The sequence below is a fragment of the Lutjanus erythropterus genome, chromosome 15 (assembly GCF_056507025.1).
Source record: "Lutjanus erythropterus isolate fLutEry1 chromosome 15, fLutEry1.hap2, whole genome shotgun sequence".
Classification (NCBI taxonomy): domain Eukaryota; kingdom Metazoa; phylum Chordata; class Actinopteri; order Lutjaniformes; family Lutjanidae; genus Lutjanus; species Lutjanus erythropterus.
In genome coordinates, this window is record NC_139331.1 from 30,216,238 (window position 1) to 30,240,651 (window position 24,414).

Consider the following 24,414-nt stretch of genomic DNA (forward strand, 5'->3'; position numbering starts at 1 on the left):
CAACTGAAGGAGAAAACCTTGAGCTATTGTTGATTTATTGCTGACTTTTATAACTGTCTATGGAGAGACACACAGTTGGAAACTAACCTACAATCATACTTCAGTCACGCTCAGTCTACATAAACTTACTGACCAAAGAAAGAAGCCAAATACTGAAATATTACAATGACACAGTCCAGTCCTGTAATTACATTTTAAAGTGATTCCTGAATCAAAGTGAAAATCTAAGATGGTGACAGTAGGTTAACCAATCTGGAATGACTGTTGTTTCACTGAATTTCCTGCAGAGCAAAACCAACCTGAATCACCAGGAAAAACAAAACAAAGAGGGGCAGCCGAGGCCCGTTGTCCTGAATGAAAAGACTAAATGCACACATTTCCTCTGTGGCTGCAAAGAAAAGCCTCTTTGTTTCAGGTGAGTTTCTGCTTCGGTATCGAGCCGTCCAGCCTCTCCACCCCCGTCCACCCAGCTCACCCCGTCATCCTGACAAGAGTGAGGCATTGTGGGAAGGTATGGTATAAATCGTCTGGACCCGGTGGTGATGCCTGGCCACAAATCACACCTGTTCACTGACTCAACGCCTCCATAAGCAACCCACAGGGATCAAGGCTGGCAGATAACTGCACAGCCACTGGAAGGAAATCACTGTGTGCAAGTGGGCGTGTGTGTGTGTCCGGTAATTGCCCACTACAAGGACATTAGGGGCTGATGAGTTTGTGTCCAGTCTCACACACATACCCAGACACAAAGTAAACATATATGAGACATGATGTACGGCTGACATGGCTGTCAACTTGACCTGAGGTGTTGTTTAAGATATTTCATCATCTAAAAAAAAAAAAGTCCAGCGGCCCAAAGACAGTCAATTTACAATGAAATAAAACAGAAATTAAGCAAATCTTTATTTGCCCATTTGCAAATCTTTATTTGCTTAATTTGTTGCTGGATAATAATCAAAAATTTAAACTATTTTTGAGAGATTTGTGAGCTTTAATTTAAACTACTACTGCACAGTTTGGAGGGCCAAGGGTTTGAATAGCCACCACATTTTTATTATGCAAACTACTAATGGGGATTTGTCTATCTCTGAGCTATGACTGGACACACACACACACACACACACACACACACACACACACACACACACAAACACTGTTAATAAGTAGAGACCCAGGCTGCTGACCACCACAGAGAAGCCTTTGTTTTCCAATGAACACCACTGATTCAGCTCAAAATTAAAGACACAAAAACAACACGGCGTGGTTCTGCTGTTCTAAGTGCGATGTGTGCAGAAAATGTGTTGGTTGGTGCCTTCAAAGGTCTTTGTTCCCAGAGGCTTGCCTTAATTTAAAAAAAGGCCCAGACACAGATGAAACATTACGAAAATGTCAGATCTCAAGTCTAGGGACCAGTGTTATCACAGTATTATGGTGGTGTTGCTAAAATGTGCCGGCAATCTTCAAAAAGCACTGATACACGTGCTGAAATCATTTCAACAAGTTTTATTTTGAAAGACTCGGTGATGTGAAATGGCATCATGGATTTTGTGATGTCAATGTTTTCTTTGAGGCAAAACAAAACTCATATTGCTGCTGCGCCTGCATCTGGGAGACTGTTGCAAACTGTGGTTGCCGCGGAATAGTATATATTTATATAGATTTTTCAAAGCATGGTCATCAAATAAGTTTTCAATGATAATTAAAATATTAATATAATACCTATTGCCAGGAATTTTACCATGGGTAATCGTGAAACCAGTAATCGTTTCATCCCTAGCCCAAGATATGTTATAATAGACCCATAAGTCAGCCTCTAAACACTTCACTATATAGAGACTGAGGACAATCTACCCCTAGCTTTTGCTGCTAAAACTCAGTGGAAACAATTAAAGATTTTTATTTTTTTCACACTCTATTGCCGAACTAATCCAAAGTCTTTGGGATGGCCCTTAATATTGGGACATTGTGTGCTTGTTATTGAGGAGAATGGAGGCATAGCATTGTTTCTGGTAAGGCAGGTCCCTGAAAAAATGTAAGGGCAATAGGTACATATGGAGCTTGTGCTGTGGAAATACACATTATCCTAACTTTATCCAGACAAGACTGGAAAACATGGAGTAAAATTTGCACTAACAAAAATTAAAACAGCACCAGGCCAGAAAACAGTGAGATGTCCTACTAAAAGATGATAAAATATACTAATAAAAACAAGGAAAAGTGGAAATAAAGGCGTGTCTCTACTATTCGCCTAGTTCAAATTCAGGTCAAATTCTTTCTGCAGCTGTAAATAAAGGGATCACTAGTTTTCAGTTCTTTCACTTCCTTTTGGTTGGTCAAATCTAAATATAGCAAATGTTGGTCATAATCCAAAAATATCAGCATAGGTATTTATATCAGCCATGATGAAGTCAAATCAGTCTAACTGTAGCGGAAACGTTCAGAGCGGGAGTCAGAAACTGGATAATGAGAGGAAGCATTCACTTCTGCTCCATTTACTGATATTTTCGCTCTCATTCTCAGTAACTATAAAAGAAGAGGGAGAGGGGGGATGTAGAGACTTCAGAAAAAGCCAGAAAGGTCACACATGCTCCTGGGCGTGTTTGTGTGCATCCGTGTGTGTGTAAAAGAAAGATCAATAACAGTCTGCAGTGGTTTACAGGGGGGCTGGTTAAACATGGCACCTTGTGATCAGGGCGATGGAGTTGCACACAAACATGCATGCACACCATCGTGAGCACAAGTGTGACCTTAGCAGGCGTTTTTGAAGGTCCCAACGTGCAGAGAATAGAGAAGCACTCTTAAGAATGCAGTGCGCTCACATGCGTGTGCACAGACACACACAAACACAGTCGGGATGAGGCGTTGAATTATGCAGATCCGCCCACATCTCTCTTTCTCTCTCTCAGCCTTGGAGTGACTTTGGTGCAAAAACAGGGGGGAGGAAGTAATGACAAACTTTCAGACTGACCAGCAGACCAAAACAGTCACACAGTAAACCAGCCTGATAAACTGAACTGAAATAGATATCGTGTTGTCTGCAGGTCCAGAGGACGTCTTAGTAAGTCTCTTTTGATTACCTACTGTATATCCAAGGCCTCAGTAGTAATTAACTGCTGTGTAATGTAACCTTTACAGCCCTTTTCATACAGGACTAGTATTATCTGAGGACCTTTGAAGATTTCTAATACCCACAGAGGTCGTCTGTGTGTTTAATCCTGTGTGAATCTCCCATGTAGGTAATCTGCAAAGTAAAAATTATACCACAAATTAGCTCAAATTCAGGTCATCTGATAATGTTAGTTCCACATGAATGCGTATTTCAGTAAAATTAGTCAGCCTTTTTTATAGATTTGGGTTTTTCTGCGTTTTTCTTCCCTCAATATATGAGGTTGAGAGTCATTACGGCTGCTTTGAAAATTGTTAATGAGAGCTTTGATAGCATACAAATTCTCGAGAATCATTTAGCTTCTCAGCATGAAGACCAAATTGAAGAGGGAGCAATTTCAAATCAGTAAGCTGGAATGAAACTGATCTTGTTGTTGACTAAACAGTCTCAACTCAACATCTCACTCACACTTTCATCAACTGCTCAGCTGTTATGAAAGTACATATGATTGAAATTTCCATTATCATAGGGGACTTTTGTCCAAAGCAAAATCTCAAGATTATAACTGTAGGGCTTAACTTAAAAGTTGAAACAAAGGTTCCATAAAAACCAGGCAAACTCCGTCTGCCGAAGGCTGTGTGATTCAGATGACCAATAGTATAATATAAGAACAATAGTTTGCAGCATGAAAAAGTCAACAGCTGGTAAAACAACTGATACTAATACCATATTATTATTATTATTATGAAGGGAACATGCAAAATGGTGATATACATTCCAACGTGGCTGGTGAAAGCTGTGTAGCCTTCAGCAAATATCAGAGCCAAATTCCACCGATACCGACAGTCTGTAGAAAGTCCTATCAGCAGCAATTAGTGGCAAAACCTATTAATCAGTCGCACTTTAGTTGAAAGCCTTGGAGGAAGGGAGTAAATAAATCGGTAGTTGCATGACAGTGCAAGTAAGTGGTACAAATCCTGTGACACCTATGGGTGCTTGTCCACATCCACACAGCTCTGCCTCTGAAGGCCAACAGCTGACACGCCCGCGAAAAGTAGCCACTGATGGAACCCAACACCAGTGGGCTACTGAACGCTGCTATGGCAACCACCTCACAGCTGAGTGTCATGTTGCCATGGCGCTGGAATGCTGGCCATGCCCAGTTCTCAGGTGTCAGGTGCACAAACAAAGAAAGGAGGGAGCAAAATATGCTACTGCAGCAAAACTGGCAATAAATAAACCAAGTTCATCATAAAGAAGGCCCTGTTCAGTCTAAACTAACTAAAGCATACAAGAGCCTACTTCTAACAGCAGACAGACACCGGATTTTCAGTTCTGGAATGAAAATCCCAAAACATTTCAAACAGCATCTCAGGGACAGAAGCAAAGTAAGCCTGGCAGACTGCAATGTCACTTCTCCTCCTTATCCTCCTCCTGACTGATCCTCCAGCATCTCTTCATCTTCCAGCTCCTGCTCTTACTCCTTCTCCTATAGATGACCTGAATCTCACAACCCATGATGATAAAAATTGGATCTGAACGACAATCTCAGAGCCTCAGCCGTGACTGGCTCTGTCATCACACCCTCACTACTTCATTGATGGGTTTCAAACCATTTTCTCCATGTGTCAATACAATCTGTACTGCACAGTGTCCCCTCTATGAACTACTGGGATCAATCAGAATTTGGAGGTCATTATTACAGGGCTTTTGCTGTGAGGAAAATATACAGTAAGAAAGTCATAAACACTGTTTCATGCAGCAAAGTAACAAAGGACTGAATTATTTGACTTTGAGCAAGTTTTACTTCTGAAGCAGAAGAACCTGCGAATAATTGTTTATTATTTTATCTAAAATATCAGATATTAGTGAAAAGTGCCCATCACAAATTGACAGTCTGAGGTCTTCAGTGCTTATTTTGCTCGATCAAAGATCTAAAACCAAAAAATATTAAATTTACAATTATCTAAGACAGAGAACATCTGCAAGTACTCACACAATAATCACATTTAAGCTGGAATCCACAGCTGTTTGGCATTTTGGGTCAATAAATGGTTGAAACGACTTACTGACTATCAAAATAGTAATTTTCCAGAAGGGTTGGCTATCTATGATTGGCCCGTCAATCACTGGCTGCATTGTTGGGCAATTACAATGGTGATTTTTGTTATTTTAATGGTCTGCCTCTGAGGAACATGTGAGAGCCGCTGCTCAGTGGCAAGCTCATCGTTTAGTTTTATATAAAGCTCATCTTAGTTTGCTAGGAAGAAACTTTGATTCAGCAGGCGTACAGTTGTATTTTTTGCTTAAGAATATTTCCTTTTTAACATTTTGTAAGTTTATTTTTTTTATTTATTGGATGTAGCGAACACACATAGCGTACTTAACATTGGGATGTCTCCGATCACACAGTTTTTCCATATAAAACTCAAACACCTGCAGAAAATATCGGCAATAACCAGTTATTGGGCTAATGGTGGCCAACTGAATAATCTGAACATACTGTCTAACCCTCTTGACTAATCATTGATTATCTGACTAAATGTTTCAGCACTAGCCTCATCATCTGTGTGGGCAGAGGTTCTGTGCTGATCAATTGTTACCCACATGTCACTGGACCTGGAACCTTTTCAAAAAAACTTTTTACTTTAATATGACAAATGTTACAAATCATACATTTTGGATCTCTGCAAAACTCTTTGCAACAGGATTGGGTTTTACAGGGGCTGGAAATGCGTCTGATTTGATTAAAGACTTTGCAACGATGGCTGAACTTCTGCATCACACTAAAAAGACAATTTATCTATTCGTCTTAAAACCTGCCTGTCATCAAAATGTCTGGGGCGGATTTCTAACTGGCATTCGAAAAGCCTTGAAACGCCTTGATGAAAGTTGCAGATATCCTGAAGCTGATGCAACTGATGCCACAAGTCTCCAAATTAGCAGATGACATCATCCGGCCTTCACCAAAACCCCAGTTCAGAGCAGCAGAAGCCCTCGTCTGAGCTTAAATCCACATGTGCAGGATTTAGTGCACTAGGACATTCCAGCAGTCCGTCACAGAAAAGTTTCAAATACTTTCCGCTGGTTGGCCAAATTGCCTGGTATCAACAGCGTTATGTGGTGAACTCAACACTGATGGATAATGTTGTGCATTTGCATCAGGCGCTGCCTCCTTAGACAAACAACTGACCAGGAACAGTAGCTTGGACTGCAGCCTCTCCCCTTCTACACACACACACACACACACACTCAGGCCACACATAAATAACATCCAGGCCTCAAAGTATTAACTCAAAACATATTGTGAAAAGCAAGTTACAGATCAATTATTTTTCTTCCCTTTGAGAGATTTATACCCAAACCCTGAATTCCCAGGTACACACACATACAACAGCACACACACACAGTCTGGACTCCCGTCAGCGATGTCAGCCCCGGTCACACATCAGCACTGCACTGCTGTGTGTATAAATGTGTGCGTGGCTGTGTATGCGTTGAAGCCATTCTTATGAAACGGGGTGGACAGCTAAGATCAACAAATAAGAGCGGGTGGAGCAGTGTGGAGGGAAGTCCCCGGCCCACTGAGGTCACCCACGCAGTATTATTGTAATTCTTTTTTTTTTTTGGTTTGAATTCTGCGGGTGGGTCTGAACTGAGACAGGGCGAGGACAGGGTGCAGCTCCACTGGGGGGGTCTTCTAACAACCAGCAGATGAGAGGAGAGGAGGCGAGTCAAACACACAGAGTTGGTATGTAACTTGGCTGCAGCACCTTGTGATTGGTAGCTGCTTCATCTCTCACTGAGCAGTGACGGTGCATCCAAAATATGTTGAAGCCTAATTTCTGTCAGGCAGTAAATTCAAGTCTAAATTCCCTTCAAATGAATGTAGATTGCTCACTTTTCTGCAACTTCTTCAGTCATTGCGTTTTGTTGCTTTGCTAAGTTGGGAATAATAGCCTTTGAGCTGTGCTTTCATTTAACCATCAGGATTTACATCAGTAATATCAGAAAACACTTTATTTTAACACACATTTCAAATGAGACACTAAAGCTTAAGTGCTTGTTTGGAAATATGCCATGATACTGAAGACTAGCTTGTAAGGTAAAGTAGCATTCATTTTTTGTGGCTACTTAGGGATGCAAGCTAAGACAGCAAGACAATATCTAACACATTATCACCTTATAACCTTGTTATGACGACTGTGTTAACACAGTATTAACACATCCGGCAGACATTACTGTTCATTTTGAGTCATGTTTCAGGACACCACACAATTGTAAGCCAAATATTCACTCTGCTATTAGCTTTGTTTTGGTCTCCTACCTCTCCTGGCTCCACTTCACCAGCTAGTTGCGAACTAAGGCATTTCATTAAGAACAGCTTCCAAAAATAATTGATTCAAAAATAAACAATATACTGCAAATACCTACCAAGTATTGTCCTGGCTATATTTCCACCTGTAGACATGCAAGTTGACCACATGCATGTCTTCCCATTTCCTAATGCATTTGTCTTATCAAATCAAAAGTTTTGCATTATTCTCAGTCAACATACTTAACAGTTGCTAAATTGCTTAACTAGCACGTCTTGAAATAACCTAAATTTAGCAAATGCTATGCTTCAAAATGCTTTACAAGGACAGGATACTCTGTCATTATGGTACAGTAACCTAAGTAAAACCCCAAATACTCAAGAAACCAAAAAGAGCTGTTGTTATGGTTATTTAGTTAACATTATCTTGGCTCAGTGTTTACATTGGTCATATTTATCCGTGGTAATTAATGTTTCACACCACTCTGCTGTGAAGCATGCAAGATGTCACTCAATGAATCTGTAGCAAGAATCATTACAAAGTAAAATCCATAAGCAGAATCCAAATCTAAATAATTAAAATTCCAACGATACCCAACCCTATCACCAACTTTATCTGTCTGTAATTTGTATGTCAGAGCTGCTATAGCTGAAAGCTATGATGATGAGAGCAATAAGACTGAACCATGACAGTAAAGCTGCAGGCCTTCTAAACCAAATTAATTTGCATAGCAGAAAGAGAGAGAGAGAGACACCTCTCTCAAAAGCATGCATTACTTAAAAGTTTCACATACAACTATTTCTCAATCTCGCTGGCGTGCATTCATTTTATGAGTCAGAAACGAAACCAAATGTTGATATGACCACAATTCAGTTATATCAATTCCTTCTTTCCTAGGATATCATGAGAAAGTCCAGTGAAACTCAGTGAAGTCCATTTGAGTCCATCTGCTGTCACACATTTGGTATGCTGATAGTTTTCACAGACCAACAACACCAAACCAGCAAACATTTCAACACACACAGACACACAGTGCCAAAAGTTTTGTGGTCCCAGTCTTAAAAGTTGTGGAATGTCACTTGTGTGCTGTGTTGTTGTTTATCATAGCTGCATGCATGTGTGTGCATGTGTGTGTGTGTGTGTGTGTGTGTGTGTGTGTGTGTGTGTGTGTGCATGTGTGTGCGTGTGCGTATCTGCGGAAAGCTTCTTATGGCGATAATTGAGTTTAAACAGTCAAAAACTATCACACCCTGCAGTACTTTATCCAGCACATATCAAAATGCAACTCATTGTCCCATGCTCGCCTTGTCTACGCTACCTATCATAACTGTATTGACACTGGGTCATCACAATTTTTCATCTTGATGTGTCAAGTTCCACTTTTTTGGTCAATTTGTAAAATGGTGAAAATACAGACATACCATCTATATTCAGATGAAACATTAGTCTCATAAAGTTTGTTAAAATCTGCTTAATGCTGTCTGAACATAAAAGCCATCATTTTTGCCCATCCAGACCACCTTACTGAACTGCATCTAATTATTTTCATTGTCGATGACTTTGCAAATCATTTTCTCAAGTAGTTGATTAATGGTTCGCTCTATTAAATGTCAGAGCAGCCAAAAAGCCTTGAAATCTCTTGACCAACTGTTGGTATTATAAGATATTTTCTATGATGGATTCTCCTTCTGTGACTGTTGCAGGTGGCATGCTCCTCAATTCTAAAGCCACAAAAAAATACCAGTGACATTTTAGATAGCTGGAATATTTTCTTGTAATAAACTTTATAAACAAATAAATCCAGAAATGCATGGATTAAAGTTGTTTTTAGTGGCTTACTTTTTCATATGAATTTTCAATTACCAGCCACCCAAATCCAATATTTTGGTTGCAGCCCTAGTGCCACCTCCCTCTGACCACACGTAAACTGCCAACATGTGGCAAACAATAGGTTTTACTCCCAGTAATGATACACACACGTCCCTCCTTCATTGTTTTCCCTCCTTGTGGGCCACGACTTAGACATTGATCTGGTGCAAAGCACCATGGGAGCTGGTAGCAAGCAGCACTAAACACTCATAGTCATTGGTCCCTGATTGCCGTCTGATCCTGTGAGGTCAATGGGGGGTTACCTACTGTGCGATTGGCCCGCAGGGAGGCAAGTGGGCTCTGACTGACAGGTAGGGGAGCATATCAGCTGCCTGAGAAGGCAACACAAACCAATGGAGGCTGGAGGAGAGGAAAAAGGGGCAAGGCGGGGAGGAGGTGAGCCGGGCCTCTGAGGGATTAACACGGTCTGACAGGCTGGCTGGGACAAACACACACATGCACACACATACATACACACACACGCGGCTTTTAGGGCGGGCTGCTCTGCTGAGCACACACAATACACTGCTTGTTTTAGAACAAGAGGAAAGAGAGAAAAGATAGATAAGAGAGAGGCCAAATCACAGAGAAGGAATGTGTATTTGACAGAGGCACAGAGAGCAAAGAGAGAGCCAGATTATGAACCACAGGTGCTTCCCAGCTAATGTGCTTCCACCGAGAACGAAACTCCCACTGTGGCCTTAATGTAAATTCCAGGACTCTTCCACAACTTTCCCAATTGTCCCTCTTTTCCGACACGTCTGGACTCCACCCAAAGTTTCACTGAAAGCCGTCTACTGCTATTCATGTTTGAAACTAGCTGAAAAACGCACCCAAAGACTCATTTATTTCAGTTTGTAAAATTCCCCGACATTCCCCAATTTCCACAGAGAATCTATCGAGTTACCTGACCTTCTCTGCCTGGAATCTGCTGCTCAAAACTCCAATGGCATTCCAAGAATTCCATGACCGGTAGGAACCCTGAAATCTATGACATATTACCCAGTTGGATCCTCACAAACTCCTCAAACACCCACACAGAGACCATACTGGTGTGCTACTCTGGACTGCTTAGGGAGGCTTCTTTAAGGTTTAAGATTTACATATATTGATCCATTTTGGGCGGCCTATCTAGGAAAATTAACTGCCTCCAAAGTAGAGCAAGGTTTCTGCAACATCGACCAAGTTTAATTTAAGGCTTAAAGAACCTGTAAATTAAAGTGAGAATCAATTATCTGATCAATGTTGCAACCTAAACAAATGTAAATAAAAACTGTGGGATGTAGGCCCTTGTAGCTGAGATAACTTCTCATGCTCAACTCTGCACTGAGAAACCACAACATTGAAAGAAGACTGTGCAATTTTTTAAAGCCTTCAGCTAAGATGATTCACTGGGTGAACATTTTAAAGGTTTTTCAGGAGTCTATAAATTTGTTTTTGGGATATACTTCAGTTGCTGTTTTGCATCAGCTAGCTAAATCTTGTGTTATTGTTTTCTCTGATCTCTGTGTCTAAATACTAAGTAACTAAGGTAGCTAATGTTGGGCTTGATAGCACATGTTGAAAAATGAAAACTACCTGTAATTTAGTTGTTGTTGTAGAGGCCTATTTGCCTCATAATAGTCAGCTCTTGCTGCTACTGCTTCTGAAACTAAAACAAGCCTCCAAAGCAGAGACTGCAGTGATTCAATAAAGGCTGCAAGTACGAATCATTTTCATTTTTCTTATAGCAGGAATACTGGTGTGGGAAACTAAGCAACATACTGCTGAGAACAGGGGCAACAGCAAAAAAGTCCCACTTAAAAATAAAAAAATCTTTATCAGTTGAAGTGTATGTTATATTTAAAACAGGGGTGTCTAACTAATTTTGGTTTATCATCCACATACAGCCCTATTCAATCTTAAGTGTGTCAGACCAGTAAAACCATTGCATGATAACCTCTTAAAAAACTTTTTTGTTTTTGTTTTTTTCAGTGTAAAAAAGTATTTTCCATATTCAGTCAGTCTACTGTCCATGTGCATTACCATGTTAAGACCACAGTGGATCTAAAAATGTCCAAAACATATTCACATTCACTACAATATAGTATTTTATTTTATTTTTTTACTTTTTTATGATTAAAAGAGATCTAGAAAGTCATTTGATTTTCTATACATTTACACTCCTGTGTAGTAACACTGACATCACCACACTAGAACAGCTACAGTGGAAGCTAATGAGGAAGAAAGTTAAGTTATTCCCTGCCTTACAAACCATTTACAAATCACATCATTTGGCAGTGTGTCAGCAGCAGGGCTCCACCAATATTGTTTTAAGATAAAAGTCTGACACATTATTTTGTGTCAGGCTAAAGCTGCTGATTGACAATATTTTGTACAGTGATCAATTTTCTGGTCTGGAATTTATGCCTGCTCTGCAATTTTTTTACCTTTTGCAAATTTATCCAGTGAGTCAGACCGGACCCTTCGGCGGGCCGTACGTTTGATTTTAAATCACTGCTTTACCAGTGCCAGGAGACCTTTTTCGACGGGGAACCGCTGTTACAGCAGCCATTATATCACTGTCTCAAAAGCAACCAGACACCTTTGGCAAAAACAATAATAATATCTCGCAGAACATGCAAGTTGCTGGTCTGCTTCTGCCTCAATCAGTTAGTTTTATTTTTTGTTATTGAGTGATTCAAGTGTTTCAACAGGTTCAATCTGATTTCAAATAATCCGAACTATCCCTTCAAATCAAATTGTGGTAAATATTGGATACTTTTCTTAAAGATATGGACATATTTTGCCCTCCATCAGTTTACAAATAGAGAAATTAACATTTTAAAATATGAACATCTACCAGCCACTGACATAAATGTTGAAGTTCAAAAGCCATTCAATAATAAATCATTATTTTGTGTCTGAAATTCATCAGTTACTTTCATATTTTACCAGCAGCTGGCTGGTGCTAAATTCCCACCCTGGATGTTATGCCGCTTCCTAACCTTTCCATCAACTCCTTGATTTTTGACTTTTAGTAATTACATTTTTTTTTTTTTTTTTTTTTTAAATCAGAGCACCTTCATACTATTTCACCCATATACAGTCTATATCACTCTACAGGAGGGTAGCTGAGGTAGACGTCCTAACCTGCTGAAAATAAATAGTGGTGATAAATATCCTGGCTGTCCAGTGTGATCCCATCCCTCTTTTTTTTTAACAGGCAACAGCCAATATACCAAGGCCAGCTGCATTAATTACAGCTGATACAGTGAGCGATGTGGATGGATGAAGATTAGATACTGAACTGGAGAGCTCCCACTACACAGCAGAAACATAAAGTGAATGCTGATTTACAAAAATGTGAATTTAAGAACAAAGAACAGCATCGCACCCCCTTTCCATGCTGTCAAAATGTCAGAATACACCACAGCACTCCTCCAGACTGAGTGAATATGACAACCTGCAAGCAGTGAAATTACAATCAACTTAGTGTTGAAACCGCAAAACAGCCAACCAGTAAGAAACACTGCAGCTTCTTTCAAAGAACTGAACATCACTGAGCAGTGGTTGGGTGATGGAAATGAGCTGCAAGGTTACTCATCCAATCATGCCCGTCAGCTTGTCTGTGTATTAACGTGTGTATTTATGTGTGTACTCGTTCGTGTGTGTGTGATAGAGGTGGGCCATAACTCAGCTGGACAGGCTATAAGGCTTGTGGTCGTGATCTTTTGCCCTGGTTCGTAATGAACCGCTGTGGAGCGATTACTCACACATGCACACACACTCACTGTTTGGCCATGAAATGTGACATACAACACATTTACAGCTTCCACTGGTTGTGCTGATAGGCAAGCATTTGGCAGAAGTGTACAGCTGCAGGGATGACACAGGTGGACATGGGCTCTCTGACACACGCAGGGCTCAAATTATCTCAGGCCTGCAGAGCGTTAGGAGGAGGAAGATGGGGCTGGAACAGCAGACATCCCACTGTAGCTGGCGAGAAAAACTTAGACCAGAGCTTTGAGGTGTCTGCGAGGTCAAATTGAGGGTAAATTAAAATAAAAACATAGACCAAATTAACCATTAAATGATTAAAAAAACACCTGACCAGTTGTCTCGAGAGCTCAGAGCTAATTTCTAAACAGAGAAGAAATAAAACATGTAGCATTAATTCAAAAGGACCAACAGACATTCCACAGACAGACATGAGAAGGGAATGTTAAATGAAACTCAAACGATATATCACTGCTAGTGATATGAGCTTTACGCCTGCCATGGTGTGTGTTTACATTTCTCTAGATAAGGCTCCATGCTCCTTTCTATCAACATCCTACCAAGCCTTCACCCATTTCACATAGTGAGTTATTCATGCACCTTTTCTAACCACAGTCATCTGTCAGTCCAGAGATTCTGTTCAATGTTGTCTTGTCTGTGAACAAACTCAACCAACAAATCAGGAAGCATTTAAAAGTAAAAACAAAGCAGACTAAGTGCAGTGTTTGTACCACATTTTCAGGACATTCAAGATGTTGAAATAGGTGTAAATGAATCTCTCTCTTCAAGATACATATGTAGGGATTCAGCAATCGGCCTACTGGAACCGGCTGGTTTTCAGCTTGTCCAGCCATTACAGGAACAGCGTCAGATATCCAATTCTGTACCAGTCAAATTGACATCATGCACGATAGTCAGGTCGTGAACATTGACACAGACATTAAGATCACAGCCAATGGTGCTGGTCACAGTCACACACACAAATGGTAGTATGTTGTCGGCATTAAGAGGAGCAATCAACTCAATGAAGAGAGAAAGCAAGAGGCAACTCTACAAGGAGACTGAGCTGCTGACGGTGTTGCACAACAAAGGTAAACTTTCTAGTTCTTCAGGCTAATGTTAGTTGGTGGAATACCACTATTTACAGGCAGTTAAAATCTCACCTTTTCTCACTGAAAAGCATTTATACAGCAAACTGTTGCATCATGTCAGGTTACGGTTTGTTTACATCTGCTTTTCCATGAGATAACATGAAACTGTGCCCCATCTGTTGCATAATCTTAATAATATAACTAATACAATACGGCCTGGAATCAGACACAAAAGCAAACATATGCTAAATATAAATGAAAGTGTCTTCAATGGCATGTGGTTTATATCTGGATATAAGACACCTGAGACAGCGTAAATGTGGCCTTAGCTTTAGTAAGATCAGCCACATACCTACACAATTACAGCATCTAGGAACTACAACAACACCTTGATGAAGATGCATAATTTAGCCTTTGGCTGACACAGTCAACCCACCTACTCACTGCTCCAAGTGCATCAAACTGAGCAGATCACTGAATCCGTTCACTTCAGGTCAGAGTGGCCTCTCAATAAATCCAATTCTGATACCAACTCCAACTCTATGACCTGTACTAAGAATACCTTCCAGCCTAACTATCATCATTACTGCAGACTGAAAATCATACACGCACTGCTTCTACAAGCCTGTCAACTACCGGGTGTGTGTGTGTGTGTATGTGTGAGACAGAGCTCCTGTAGTCAGTGCTCATCACAGCTACAGCGTTACCATGGTGACGCAGCCGGCGAGTGGCCACATGACATGATGAGAGAGAGACAGAAAAAGGGAGGGAGGGCATGGCTGACGAACACACACAGGAACAATGCAAACAGAGATAAATGCACAGAGCTGTCAGCTAGTGTGTGTGTGTGTGTGTGTGTGTGTGTGTGTGTGTGTGTGTGTGTGTGTGTGTGTGTGTGTGTGTGTGTGTGTGTGTGACCTCATGGTATTGTAGTTGTGGCTGAGGCCAGCAAATCTGTTAACCAGGCCTCCACTGTGGTGCTGCTGCCAAACATGCTGCTAGTATCGCCAGCTGCTACTGAAAACAGGTACACACACACACACACACACACACACACACACACACACCAGGCCGACACTGACCTTTTAGTCAAAGTCAGACAGCAGCTAGTCAACAACCTTTTTCCCTCAGTGGTGACAGTGTTACTTCTGGGTTGTACATAATTTCTTGTCTTTGAGCATTCTGACCTTCCATGATGGTCCAATGCCATTTCACAGTAGAACATAATTCTTAAAAAATAATGTTCCCCCATTTGAACTTCACTTAAAAGGTGCAGAAAGCAATTCTGGGGAAAGATAGTTAGTTGTTGAGTCTCATTTTCAGGTCATCAAATTACAGACACTTCGAATTGGCAGCTCGAAGATGATTGATTGTTGAGTCTCATTCCCAGGTTGTCAGATACTGACGTTTTGGGCTACATTTTCTAAAGCCTGAAAACAGGCCCGGGGGGGCAGAAGACTGGTTTTCTCTCAGTATTATGGAACTTCTGCCCAGTGATGCCAAAAATAAACTGCTTACCCCAGCTTTGTCTGCACAACGTTCAATAAAAAGTAATCTTTGTTCAAAAACAGGCACAGAGGATAAGTAAAAACAGGGGTCAGCAATATAACGATATCTACCATGCAACATTATACTATAAATTAAAGCTGAAACAAACAGTCAATAGATGGAAGATTAAGTAAATTTTCAAGCAGAACGTTCATACATTTGATGGTTCAGGTTTCCAGACAGCCTTGGAAATGGTCACTGGCATTTCTTCCTATTTTATCACATGTAATACACCAAACAATTAATCAGTTAAATCAGGGAGATTGCTGGCATATTAAATGATGATAAATGGGCTGGGGCTCACTACCCTCAGAGATCTATTTAATGGGTATATATAAATACAGGTGCCCAAGAATTCACAAAGGTTAAAAAAACTGCACAAAAATGTAAAATTTGGCCACTGTTAGCTGGCTTATTGTCTTGCATACAGTGACATGTTTAAATTTTAGAAACCAAATTAAATAGTGATGTTGGAGACAACCGTGTACCAGTAAGAGCTCCAAAGCACATGATGAGGAAATATGACCCTGAATACATTAAGTTTGTTCTCATAATGGCAGACAGTGTTGCTGAGCCACACACACAGTGTGTTGAATGTGATCAAATCCTGTCACTGCAAATTTCTTAACAATCAGAAGTAGGCCTTAAGTTGCAAAAGGTTTAAACTAAGGCATCGATCATCTTACCCTTGTGAGCAATGTTGCAAATTGATGTGCAGGTTGGCTTTATGTCAATATTGGATTTTTTTTATTGCATCAATGTGATGAAGTGCCTTGATTTTCCAGGTATTTTCTGGATTAGATAAAACAATCATTGCTCTCTGGTTATTGTATCCACATTGTCAATAGATTTACCTGAAAGCTTACTATTACTACTATAAAATGTCATGCTCTATACAATGAAATGTTGTGATGCAGGATTTTATCTATATCATCCACTCTTTGTCCCACATAAGAATACAAAACACTCCTGCACACTGTCAAAAACTCTTCAGTGAAGTTGAAGATTTTTCAGGGCTCATCCAGATAAAGCTCCAATACCATAAATAATAAAAGCTTAAAGGGATTCTAAGGAAAGGTAAATAACTGTTCAGTCTCACTCCCAGGTTGTCAAATACAGATGTTTTGGGTTGATGGTTCAATCAGAGTCTCCAGAATCGCTTGTAGCTGTTGTAAAGATGTTGTTCTACAGGCAATGAATGTCAATAAAACAAGAACAAACATAATCAATATTGTCGATAAATATCTAAAAACATTACAACATTTTGGTGCACCAAAACATACCTATCTTTGTATAGTCACAATAATTCTGGTGCCACTGAGTTTTTCTGGAGAACTGGCAAATGGAAATAGTTGGTAAAAAAGAAAAAAAATCTGATCGTACATCTCTCTGAAAACAACCTAGTCATACCACCTAGACCACAGGAAACCCACTATCTCCACACAACACACACTTCCTGTCGGCTTCCTGCTTCCTTTCCAGCGGGGACAAGGAGGGAGTGGCCGCTGATGTCACAGCGAGTGTATTTACATGCTGCTTTCAGGTCCCATAGGAAAGAAGGTGGATATGAGCTTCCTAGTAGTAAATACCTTTCACACTAAATTCAGCCAGTCAGCGCAACCAGAAAGTACCGTCATTTTCTCACAATAGGTTTGTGTTTCGGCATATCATCGCTAGAGTGAAAAGAGGCAACTTAAGCCTCAGACAACTGTCTACCATGACACATTGCTGTATGAGGAGGACTAATAATTGCTTTCACTGTCTGCCATCCTACTGTTTTTCCCCAGTATGAAGCAAGAGCAACTATCCAGTACTGCTGTTCTACTGGCTTACAAACCAACCCCATTTCTCCATCTTTCCACCATCCTGAGGCACAGTTAAGATGCTCAATTGAAAATGTCACAATATATCAACACATTGTAATTCCATACAGAAGGTGTAACAATCCACCGATCTGGATTGGTGTATCGATTTAATGATCAACAACTGCAAAGTGAAAACCGGTCCATATCATCATCTTTCAGATACGCGTTGATTTTCAAATTCCCATGTCATGTCTGTGTCACCGTTTCTGTCCAAGAAGCTCCAGACAGATGATGGCAAGCAGCCAAGAACAACACAATGAGGATATCTAACTCCCCTTTCAGGAATAAATCAGCAGAGTGGAAATATTTTGGATTTAGGAGAAAAGACGGGTCAACAGATAAAGCAGCATTGCCATATGCAAACAATGCTGTTGCGAGACAAAATACTCAGGAAATACAGCAAATCTGGCCAGGCATCTCTGCTAACTTGTTGCTCCTACTATGACGATACTAACTGCTCTGTTACATCAGCGTTAGGGTGCATGCAGGCTGAAATTCAACAGTGCTTTTCTGTTGGAAGACAGTGACTTGAACCAGCCAAGAGTCAGAAAAAGATTTAATAATTTGTTAAGATATGAGTAGAGGAAAAGTGTGCTAGCCTCTAGGTGAATTTATGCAATATAAAATCCCATTCAGCTAATAATGGTGACAACCAAAAAACAACTGTATTGTCAGTGAACCTTAACTGTTATTATTATTACTGAGCCACATTTGATGCTTTTGTTAAATGTTCTCATTGTTAAGCCATGCTTTGTGTATTAATGAGGTCAATTTAAAATAAACTTACTGCACTGAACAGTTATTTACAACGTGTTGTTTTTTTTTTCTTTTATGGCTAAAAGCAGAAAAGAAAGGGAGTTACTAAATTTGTGTCTAATTAAAGGCTTTCTCGCTTGTGACGCAGCGGAGCATGGAAGGAAAATGCATCCGTTTACCGGAGTGGACAAAAGTTTCTCTGGGGGCCGGGCCTCATGGTACAAAAACACAACTTTATTCACTGGTTTGGGTGAAACTGGCTCATATTTTATGGTGATAATATTTGTTTTGGTTTCCCCTCCTTCAGGTTATTTAATTACAGAGCTCTCCTGATGGACAGATCACTTTCATAACTATTATTTGTTAGATGCCATTAGCCGGCAACAGAACTGGGCTGAACACTGAACACAACTGGTCACCGGAACAAACACAGACTCAGAGAAGGACAGGGTCTTCAGCACTGCATTACAGAGAAGTGTAACACACAGTGCTATTGGCTACTGTAAATGCTAATTAAAGCCCTTCCCTAGCTGCATGTTTTACAGGAAGCCAATAAGCACTCTGCTAACTGTTTCATGGGAACTTTAAATTAATCTTTCTCAGTGTAAAGATGCATTAAACTAAGGCCAAAGGTATGCAAGAACTTCCTCCACACCTACTCAACCTGTTGTGTGACACAGTCACATGCATCAGTGTTACCTGAGCTGTTACACTTCACTCTCACACATCATGTGACTTGTGTCATCTGTCCACACCATGCAGTAACAGGCAAAGCTAGCTTTCACTGTTGTTACTATGTCACCTGCAGGTTTCAGTGAGTCAAACTCAAGACATGTGAAGACTCGGTTACAGCTGCTTGTTTTCAAGACCATTTCAACAACCTGAAAAACCAGGCCAAAGTAACAAAAACATAAACCAGCCCACGACATGTCAGACTATCAAAAGTTGTTAATCTATAAATAAGCAACACAGGGTTCAGGAAATATATCAGGACAGTGTACATTTAAAGACAAGATATTTTGTCTGTTCAGCTTAGCAGAGTGGATAAAAAGAAAATATCTGTCATAATGTGTTAACCCTGCTCTGTCTTCAAGCATGGAAGTCTAACTGTGGACAACTGGAAGAGAAACTATGTAACAGGACAAAATATTTGCTTTAATTTCCAGAACTGCTGCAACTTAAAGGCTTTATAGTCTATTTCTATCTATAGTCTATTTAAGGCATTTATTCTTTTAAAACTCTTCAATTTAGATCCAATTGCCTACTTTTTCATCTTCGTTTTAAGCTCCTGCAGACATTACACTATGGCCTCCTCTAAATCAGTCATCTACAGGCTGACATGCAATAAAAACCACAGGGTGAATGTAAGGAAAGTTCATAACTTACTGTATCACCTTTACTGCTAATATTTGGCAGCCTGCAGAGGTTTTGTGAGGTCAGTGTTTAGCGGAGTTGATTTGGTGGTGAAGAAGGCCTCGTGCCAGGCACGATCAATCGAGAACTGGACAGATGAAAAAAAGCTGCTCTTCCCATTTTAAACCATAAGCCTCTTGAGTTGCTCGGAAGAAAAGTAAAAAAATCCTTAGGTTAGCACTCAGGATTAGTGGAGGAGCTATAAAACTGTCTCACCTGAATTCCACAAATAAAAGGTACAGTTCAACGGATTTGACTCTGGCCTGAACTCAAATATTTTCCTTATAGGAGATGAAGTCAGGTTCACATGATTCAGCATTCATCTAAGGAAAATCCCACTTATAAAGGATGTGACCTCATCATTTATCTACAATGTCAACTGTCCCTGCAAAGGAAAATGTTAACATAGTATACGTCAGTCACGCCTCATTAATGTTACATGTAATTACTGGTTTAAATAGTCCTACCAGATAATTACAACTCTGTCAGAGCCACCTCTTCATACCTAATTGTATCTCTGGATACAAAGTGCCTGAGTGCACAGGGAGTGAATGCTGAAAGTACATTTGTAAGGTGATATGAATCATCTACTCTCTACAATTAATCTTGCACTGTACACAAGGTCTACTTGTCCCATGCAGTGTGTGCCAGTATGTACTGGTAATGCTTTAGATATGTGCTCCTGACACTGTTGTTTATGGCTTGTTAGGCTCACTCTGCCAGTGCATCAGTGCTCGTAAATAAAATAAACAAACTCACATGTAAGGTTGGGTATTGAATATCAAGATTTCCTTCAGAAACTTGCTTTTTATTCTGCCCATCAGTTCCTGAAATGTCATTCTGGATATACTGCACTCTACATCACAAGTTATATCCAGGAGAATCTTGACAACAACTTTTCTGTTATGCACAGCTTTCCAAGCACACAGAACTGCTGGATATCAGCTGTCAAAATTCAAAGTCTTATATACATGAAGCCTTGTGTTTTGGGGAGAATTCCTGCAAATGCTGCAGACTCAGAATCCTAAAAAAAAGCACAGAGCTTCTGTCAAAACAGGATCAAGACCATCATTTTTAGGCGACATTTAGGAGTTGTTCAGTGCCACCATATTGTGAATGGCAATGATCTGACATTGACTGTGTATGGTCATAAGTCTTAAAACCTGAGCCCAACCATTGTATTGATCAACCAACCAGCCTACAACAGCTTTATCTGCCTCAGGGAATTGATAAAGGTTTATCTTATCTTAAATTTAATGCATTTTTCAATAGTTGAACAATTAACAATTGATAACCAATTAATCATAATAATTAGTAAGATACAAAATGCATGTGTTTTTCTCAGTTTTATTTAAACAACTCTAGTGGCACATTAGTTATGTGAAACATCAATTTACAAACACAAAGACTTTAAACTTGAAACACTCAAAAAATAAAACTCTAGCTCTTTTGCTCATTGGTGTATATGTTCTATATTCTGTATAAAGATTGCTGATCAATATATCAGTAAGCTGTACACAGTCCATCCCTGTGGTGCCACCCACCCACCACACACACCACCAAAAGGGATACAAATGATCTAATCTCTGTCTAATAATCTTTTCTGCCCTCTTTTTGGTGCAGTGTGAACATAGACAGCCTGCATACAAAAGTGAAGCAAAGGAAACTTTCCCACAACCTTTTTATTGAAATAAAACAAACTATTGGTGTAATTGCATCCAAATTCCACTACATCTATTGTGCTACCATCTTTCCAGCCTAGTGTTTATTGAAAACTGCAAAAATAAGCCCCACATCTCTGCCTACGACAAGTCCCCATGTGACATGAGTACCTGTTATGTTATAATGAGCTCCACACCATGAGTCCCACAGCAGGACTTATTCAGTTTGGGCTGCAAGATTAAAAAGTTTGAGAACCTTTGCTCCAGACTAATCAGCCATCCACGACTAATCTAATCACACGAATGATCTCACCGCTCTCTGTGGCAGATTGGACTGAAATTCAGAAATTAGACATCATCAGTTATCAGATATGCTGACTGTATGCGGTAAATCAAATCTAAAATCAGTGTCAATCTCAAATCGTACTGTAAAGTTTTATTACAAACACAGCATATTTCATGCACAGCTACACTCAGGAGCAGTCTAGACAGTGTGAAGGACACTTGTGCAGCTTGGGGGCTCTACCAGCTGACATATGGGGAGGGTGTGGCGTGGCAAAGGAAGGCCATGCATCTGCTTACATTTAATCATGTTCTACTAGAATAAAGTCTGAGCAGTCTTCAGCAGCAGCGCTGGAGCAATGTTTCTTGTACAGTGAGAGAATTACGGCCTTGAGAACTCTGGGACTGGGTTAATCATTCCTCACAGAATGGAGAGGTTGTGCATCCAGCACACAACCCTGGCCAACGGCTGGCCAGCTTCAATCCTGATAAATTAATCGGCTCAAGAAGAGGAGTGGGGACCCTGTGCCCCCCCTACAACCTCATCCAAGGAGAGGTGGGGGTGGGCTACCCGCCTAAAAACACTGCAGCTGACACAATCACAGTCATAGCTATAAATCAAAACTACTTAGCCGAGAGACGCACCAGTTAAGGGGTCAGGTTAGATAGATATTGACTAACTCCTTAAAGACTACAAGCATCACCCAGCTACTGCTGTTCTCTGGTAGCTAGCTAGCTGGAGCCTGCAGGGAGGAGTTCCTTATCCTGGCATGTTGTTAGTAAACAACCACAACCTGAGTCCAGACGGTTGATTTAATTACAGCACTGCTCCTCAATATGTTGCAGGGTCAAATTATTGCTGGTCAAACAAGCAGCTCGCATCAAGCTAGCTACTGTGAGGAGGACAATGCAGGGCGACATGACACGTCTGTGTATTGCACTGTCTGACAGGGGGATTTTGTAATGGTTTATAGGCTGGTAGCATCAGTGCTTTGAGCGCCCTACCTGGTGTGAGCATTTACACCCAGCTTGTTGTTAATACTTTAAGCTTTTATCTATTTGCCCTGCGTATCAAACAACCTCACCGTTTGTCAGCCATTGCACGCACTGCTGTGCTGCAAGCCCGCTTCACCTTCAATACACACACACACACAGCTAACACTGGCATAGCTGGATATGTTACAGCTTTGGTTTCTCACTTAAATAGCAACGATGAGTGTTGAAGTTATACGGCGATGCAACTAATTAGGCTTGTCGGTTTCCTCTGTTTAACACAATGGCAGGGTCCATGTTTGCTCTACAGGTAATGTGCTTGCTAACTTGCTAGCTAGCCCCGATACGTGCCGTCCCCTCTTGTGTAGGAGACAACACACCAAACTCCATTCAAAATCTGGGAATTCTGTGTTGTCTCTGTTATCGCGCACGCACACATATAATTCAAGATATCAGATAAAAAATTGGTGTTCACATAGCATTCGGCATATTCACTATGCACAAAGCATAAACAGCTTCTATAAACTGCCAACTTTGAGAATTATTCCTTCTACATAGCTTGCTACTTCCCAAATGATCGTGTATTGCAGGAAACCGTTGATTTGTGAAACCCTCGCGAGATTTCTCTCGACATTACTTCATCGTGCACCTTGCATAAACTAAATCTGATTTATAATGCGACAATGCTGTGATTAAAATCAAGGTAGATTTAGGGACAGAAAAAACTCGCTAATTGTAAATGAAAAAGCATGGTTTAGATTAATATGACCATTCTCGCGATATCTTTCGCGGGTCTGAGGTTCCCTTCTAACACGACCTTACCAAATGTACAGTTGTGGGTGGTAGCTAGTAGCTAAGTTAGCTAATGTTACGTTTGTGTGAATTAAGAAAGAATTGTGCCGAAACATGATGCGGAACTGTAGACAAATATTTAATCTGCACATAATAGCTAAAATATTTATTTAATGTTACAGGACTGATGTTGTATAATGTGTGTATATTATGACATAGTAAATAGCCAGATTTTACAATGGAGTTTGGCATTGATTCTCTCCATGCACGACACGTACGGGGACTTACCACCGAGTAAACCAAGAAAACCACGCTGCCCACAACAGCTTGGCTTTCAACATATCTGAGCCAAGTGTCAGCCGGTGGTAGCTTTACGGTCCCCCCTTCACCCAGGAGAGGCCCTGCAGCTCCGCGGCCTCTCCTGCTGCTCCCCGGTGGTCTCCTACCTCTGTGGGCCGGCTGATCTCGAACAGGTCGAGCCGGTTGGCGTTCCAGTGGTTGATGATGTCGGCCAGTTTCCTCCTCTCCTCCTCCCTGCTCCCCGACATTGTGGACAGTCTTTCTGACCCGCTCCGTCCGTGTGTGCTGTTGAATAAAACTTCCCGTAACGTTAGTCCACAGGGGGAGAAACCGAAGGTTCAGGTCTGCTGCTGTAACGCCACTACTTCTTCGTGTTGGTCCGTCTCTCTGCTCACCAACCGACCGACCGACCTGCTGTCTGATCTGTTTCTGCTGCCTCGCGTTCCCGGTGAGCCTGTGCGCGCTACCGATGCACTCTGGATGGATGTCTGAGCACGCGCAAACTGTTAACTGTTTGAGAGCCAATAAACGTGATTCATGACGCTACGTTCCTCAATCAATGCACTCTGGCAAACAGGGTTAAAAATAAATACTCAGAGTAGTAAGCGACATTACGTCAATATGTGTCAGTTAGGCCTCCATTTTTTATTTAAGCGTGTAAGC

At 40.8% G+C, this 24,414-nt stretch overlaps 1 protein-coding gene across 2 annotated transcripts in view; it reads right to left on the reverse strand.

The window, feature by feature from the left end:
- afdna (afadin, adherens junction formation factor a) overlaps positions 1 to 24,204 on the reverse strand; it is a 123,404-nt gene extending 99,200 nt beyond the window's left edge. Inside the window, exon 1 of one of the 2 annotated variants that reach the window (XM_084737951.1) lies at positions 23,898 to 24,204. In XM_084737951.1, the coding sequence (XP_084594077.1) occupies positions 23,898 to 23,999 (102 nt within the window). In that variant the 5' untranslated portion in view covers positions 24,000 to 24,204. The remainder of the gene's footprint in view (positions 1 to 23,897) is intronic. The other variant, XM_084737952.1, reaches the window with a different exon arrangement.
- Between the last annotated feature and the right edge of the window lie 210 nt (positions 24,205 to 24,414).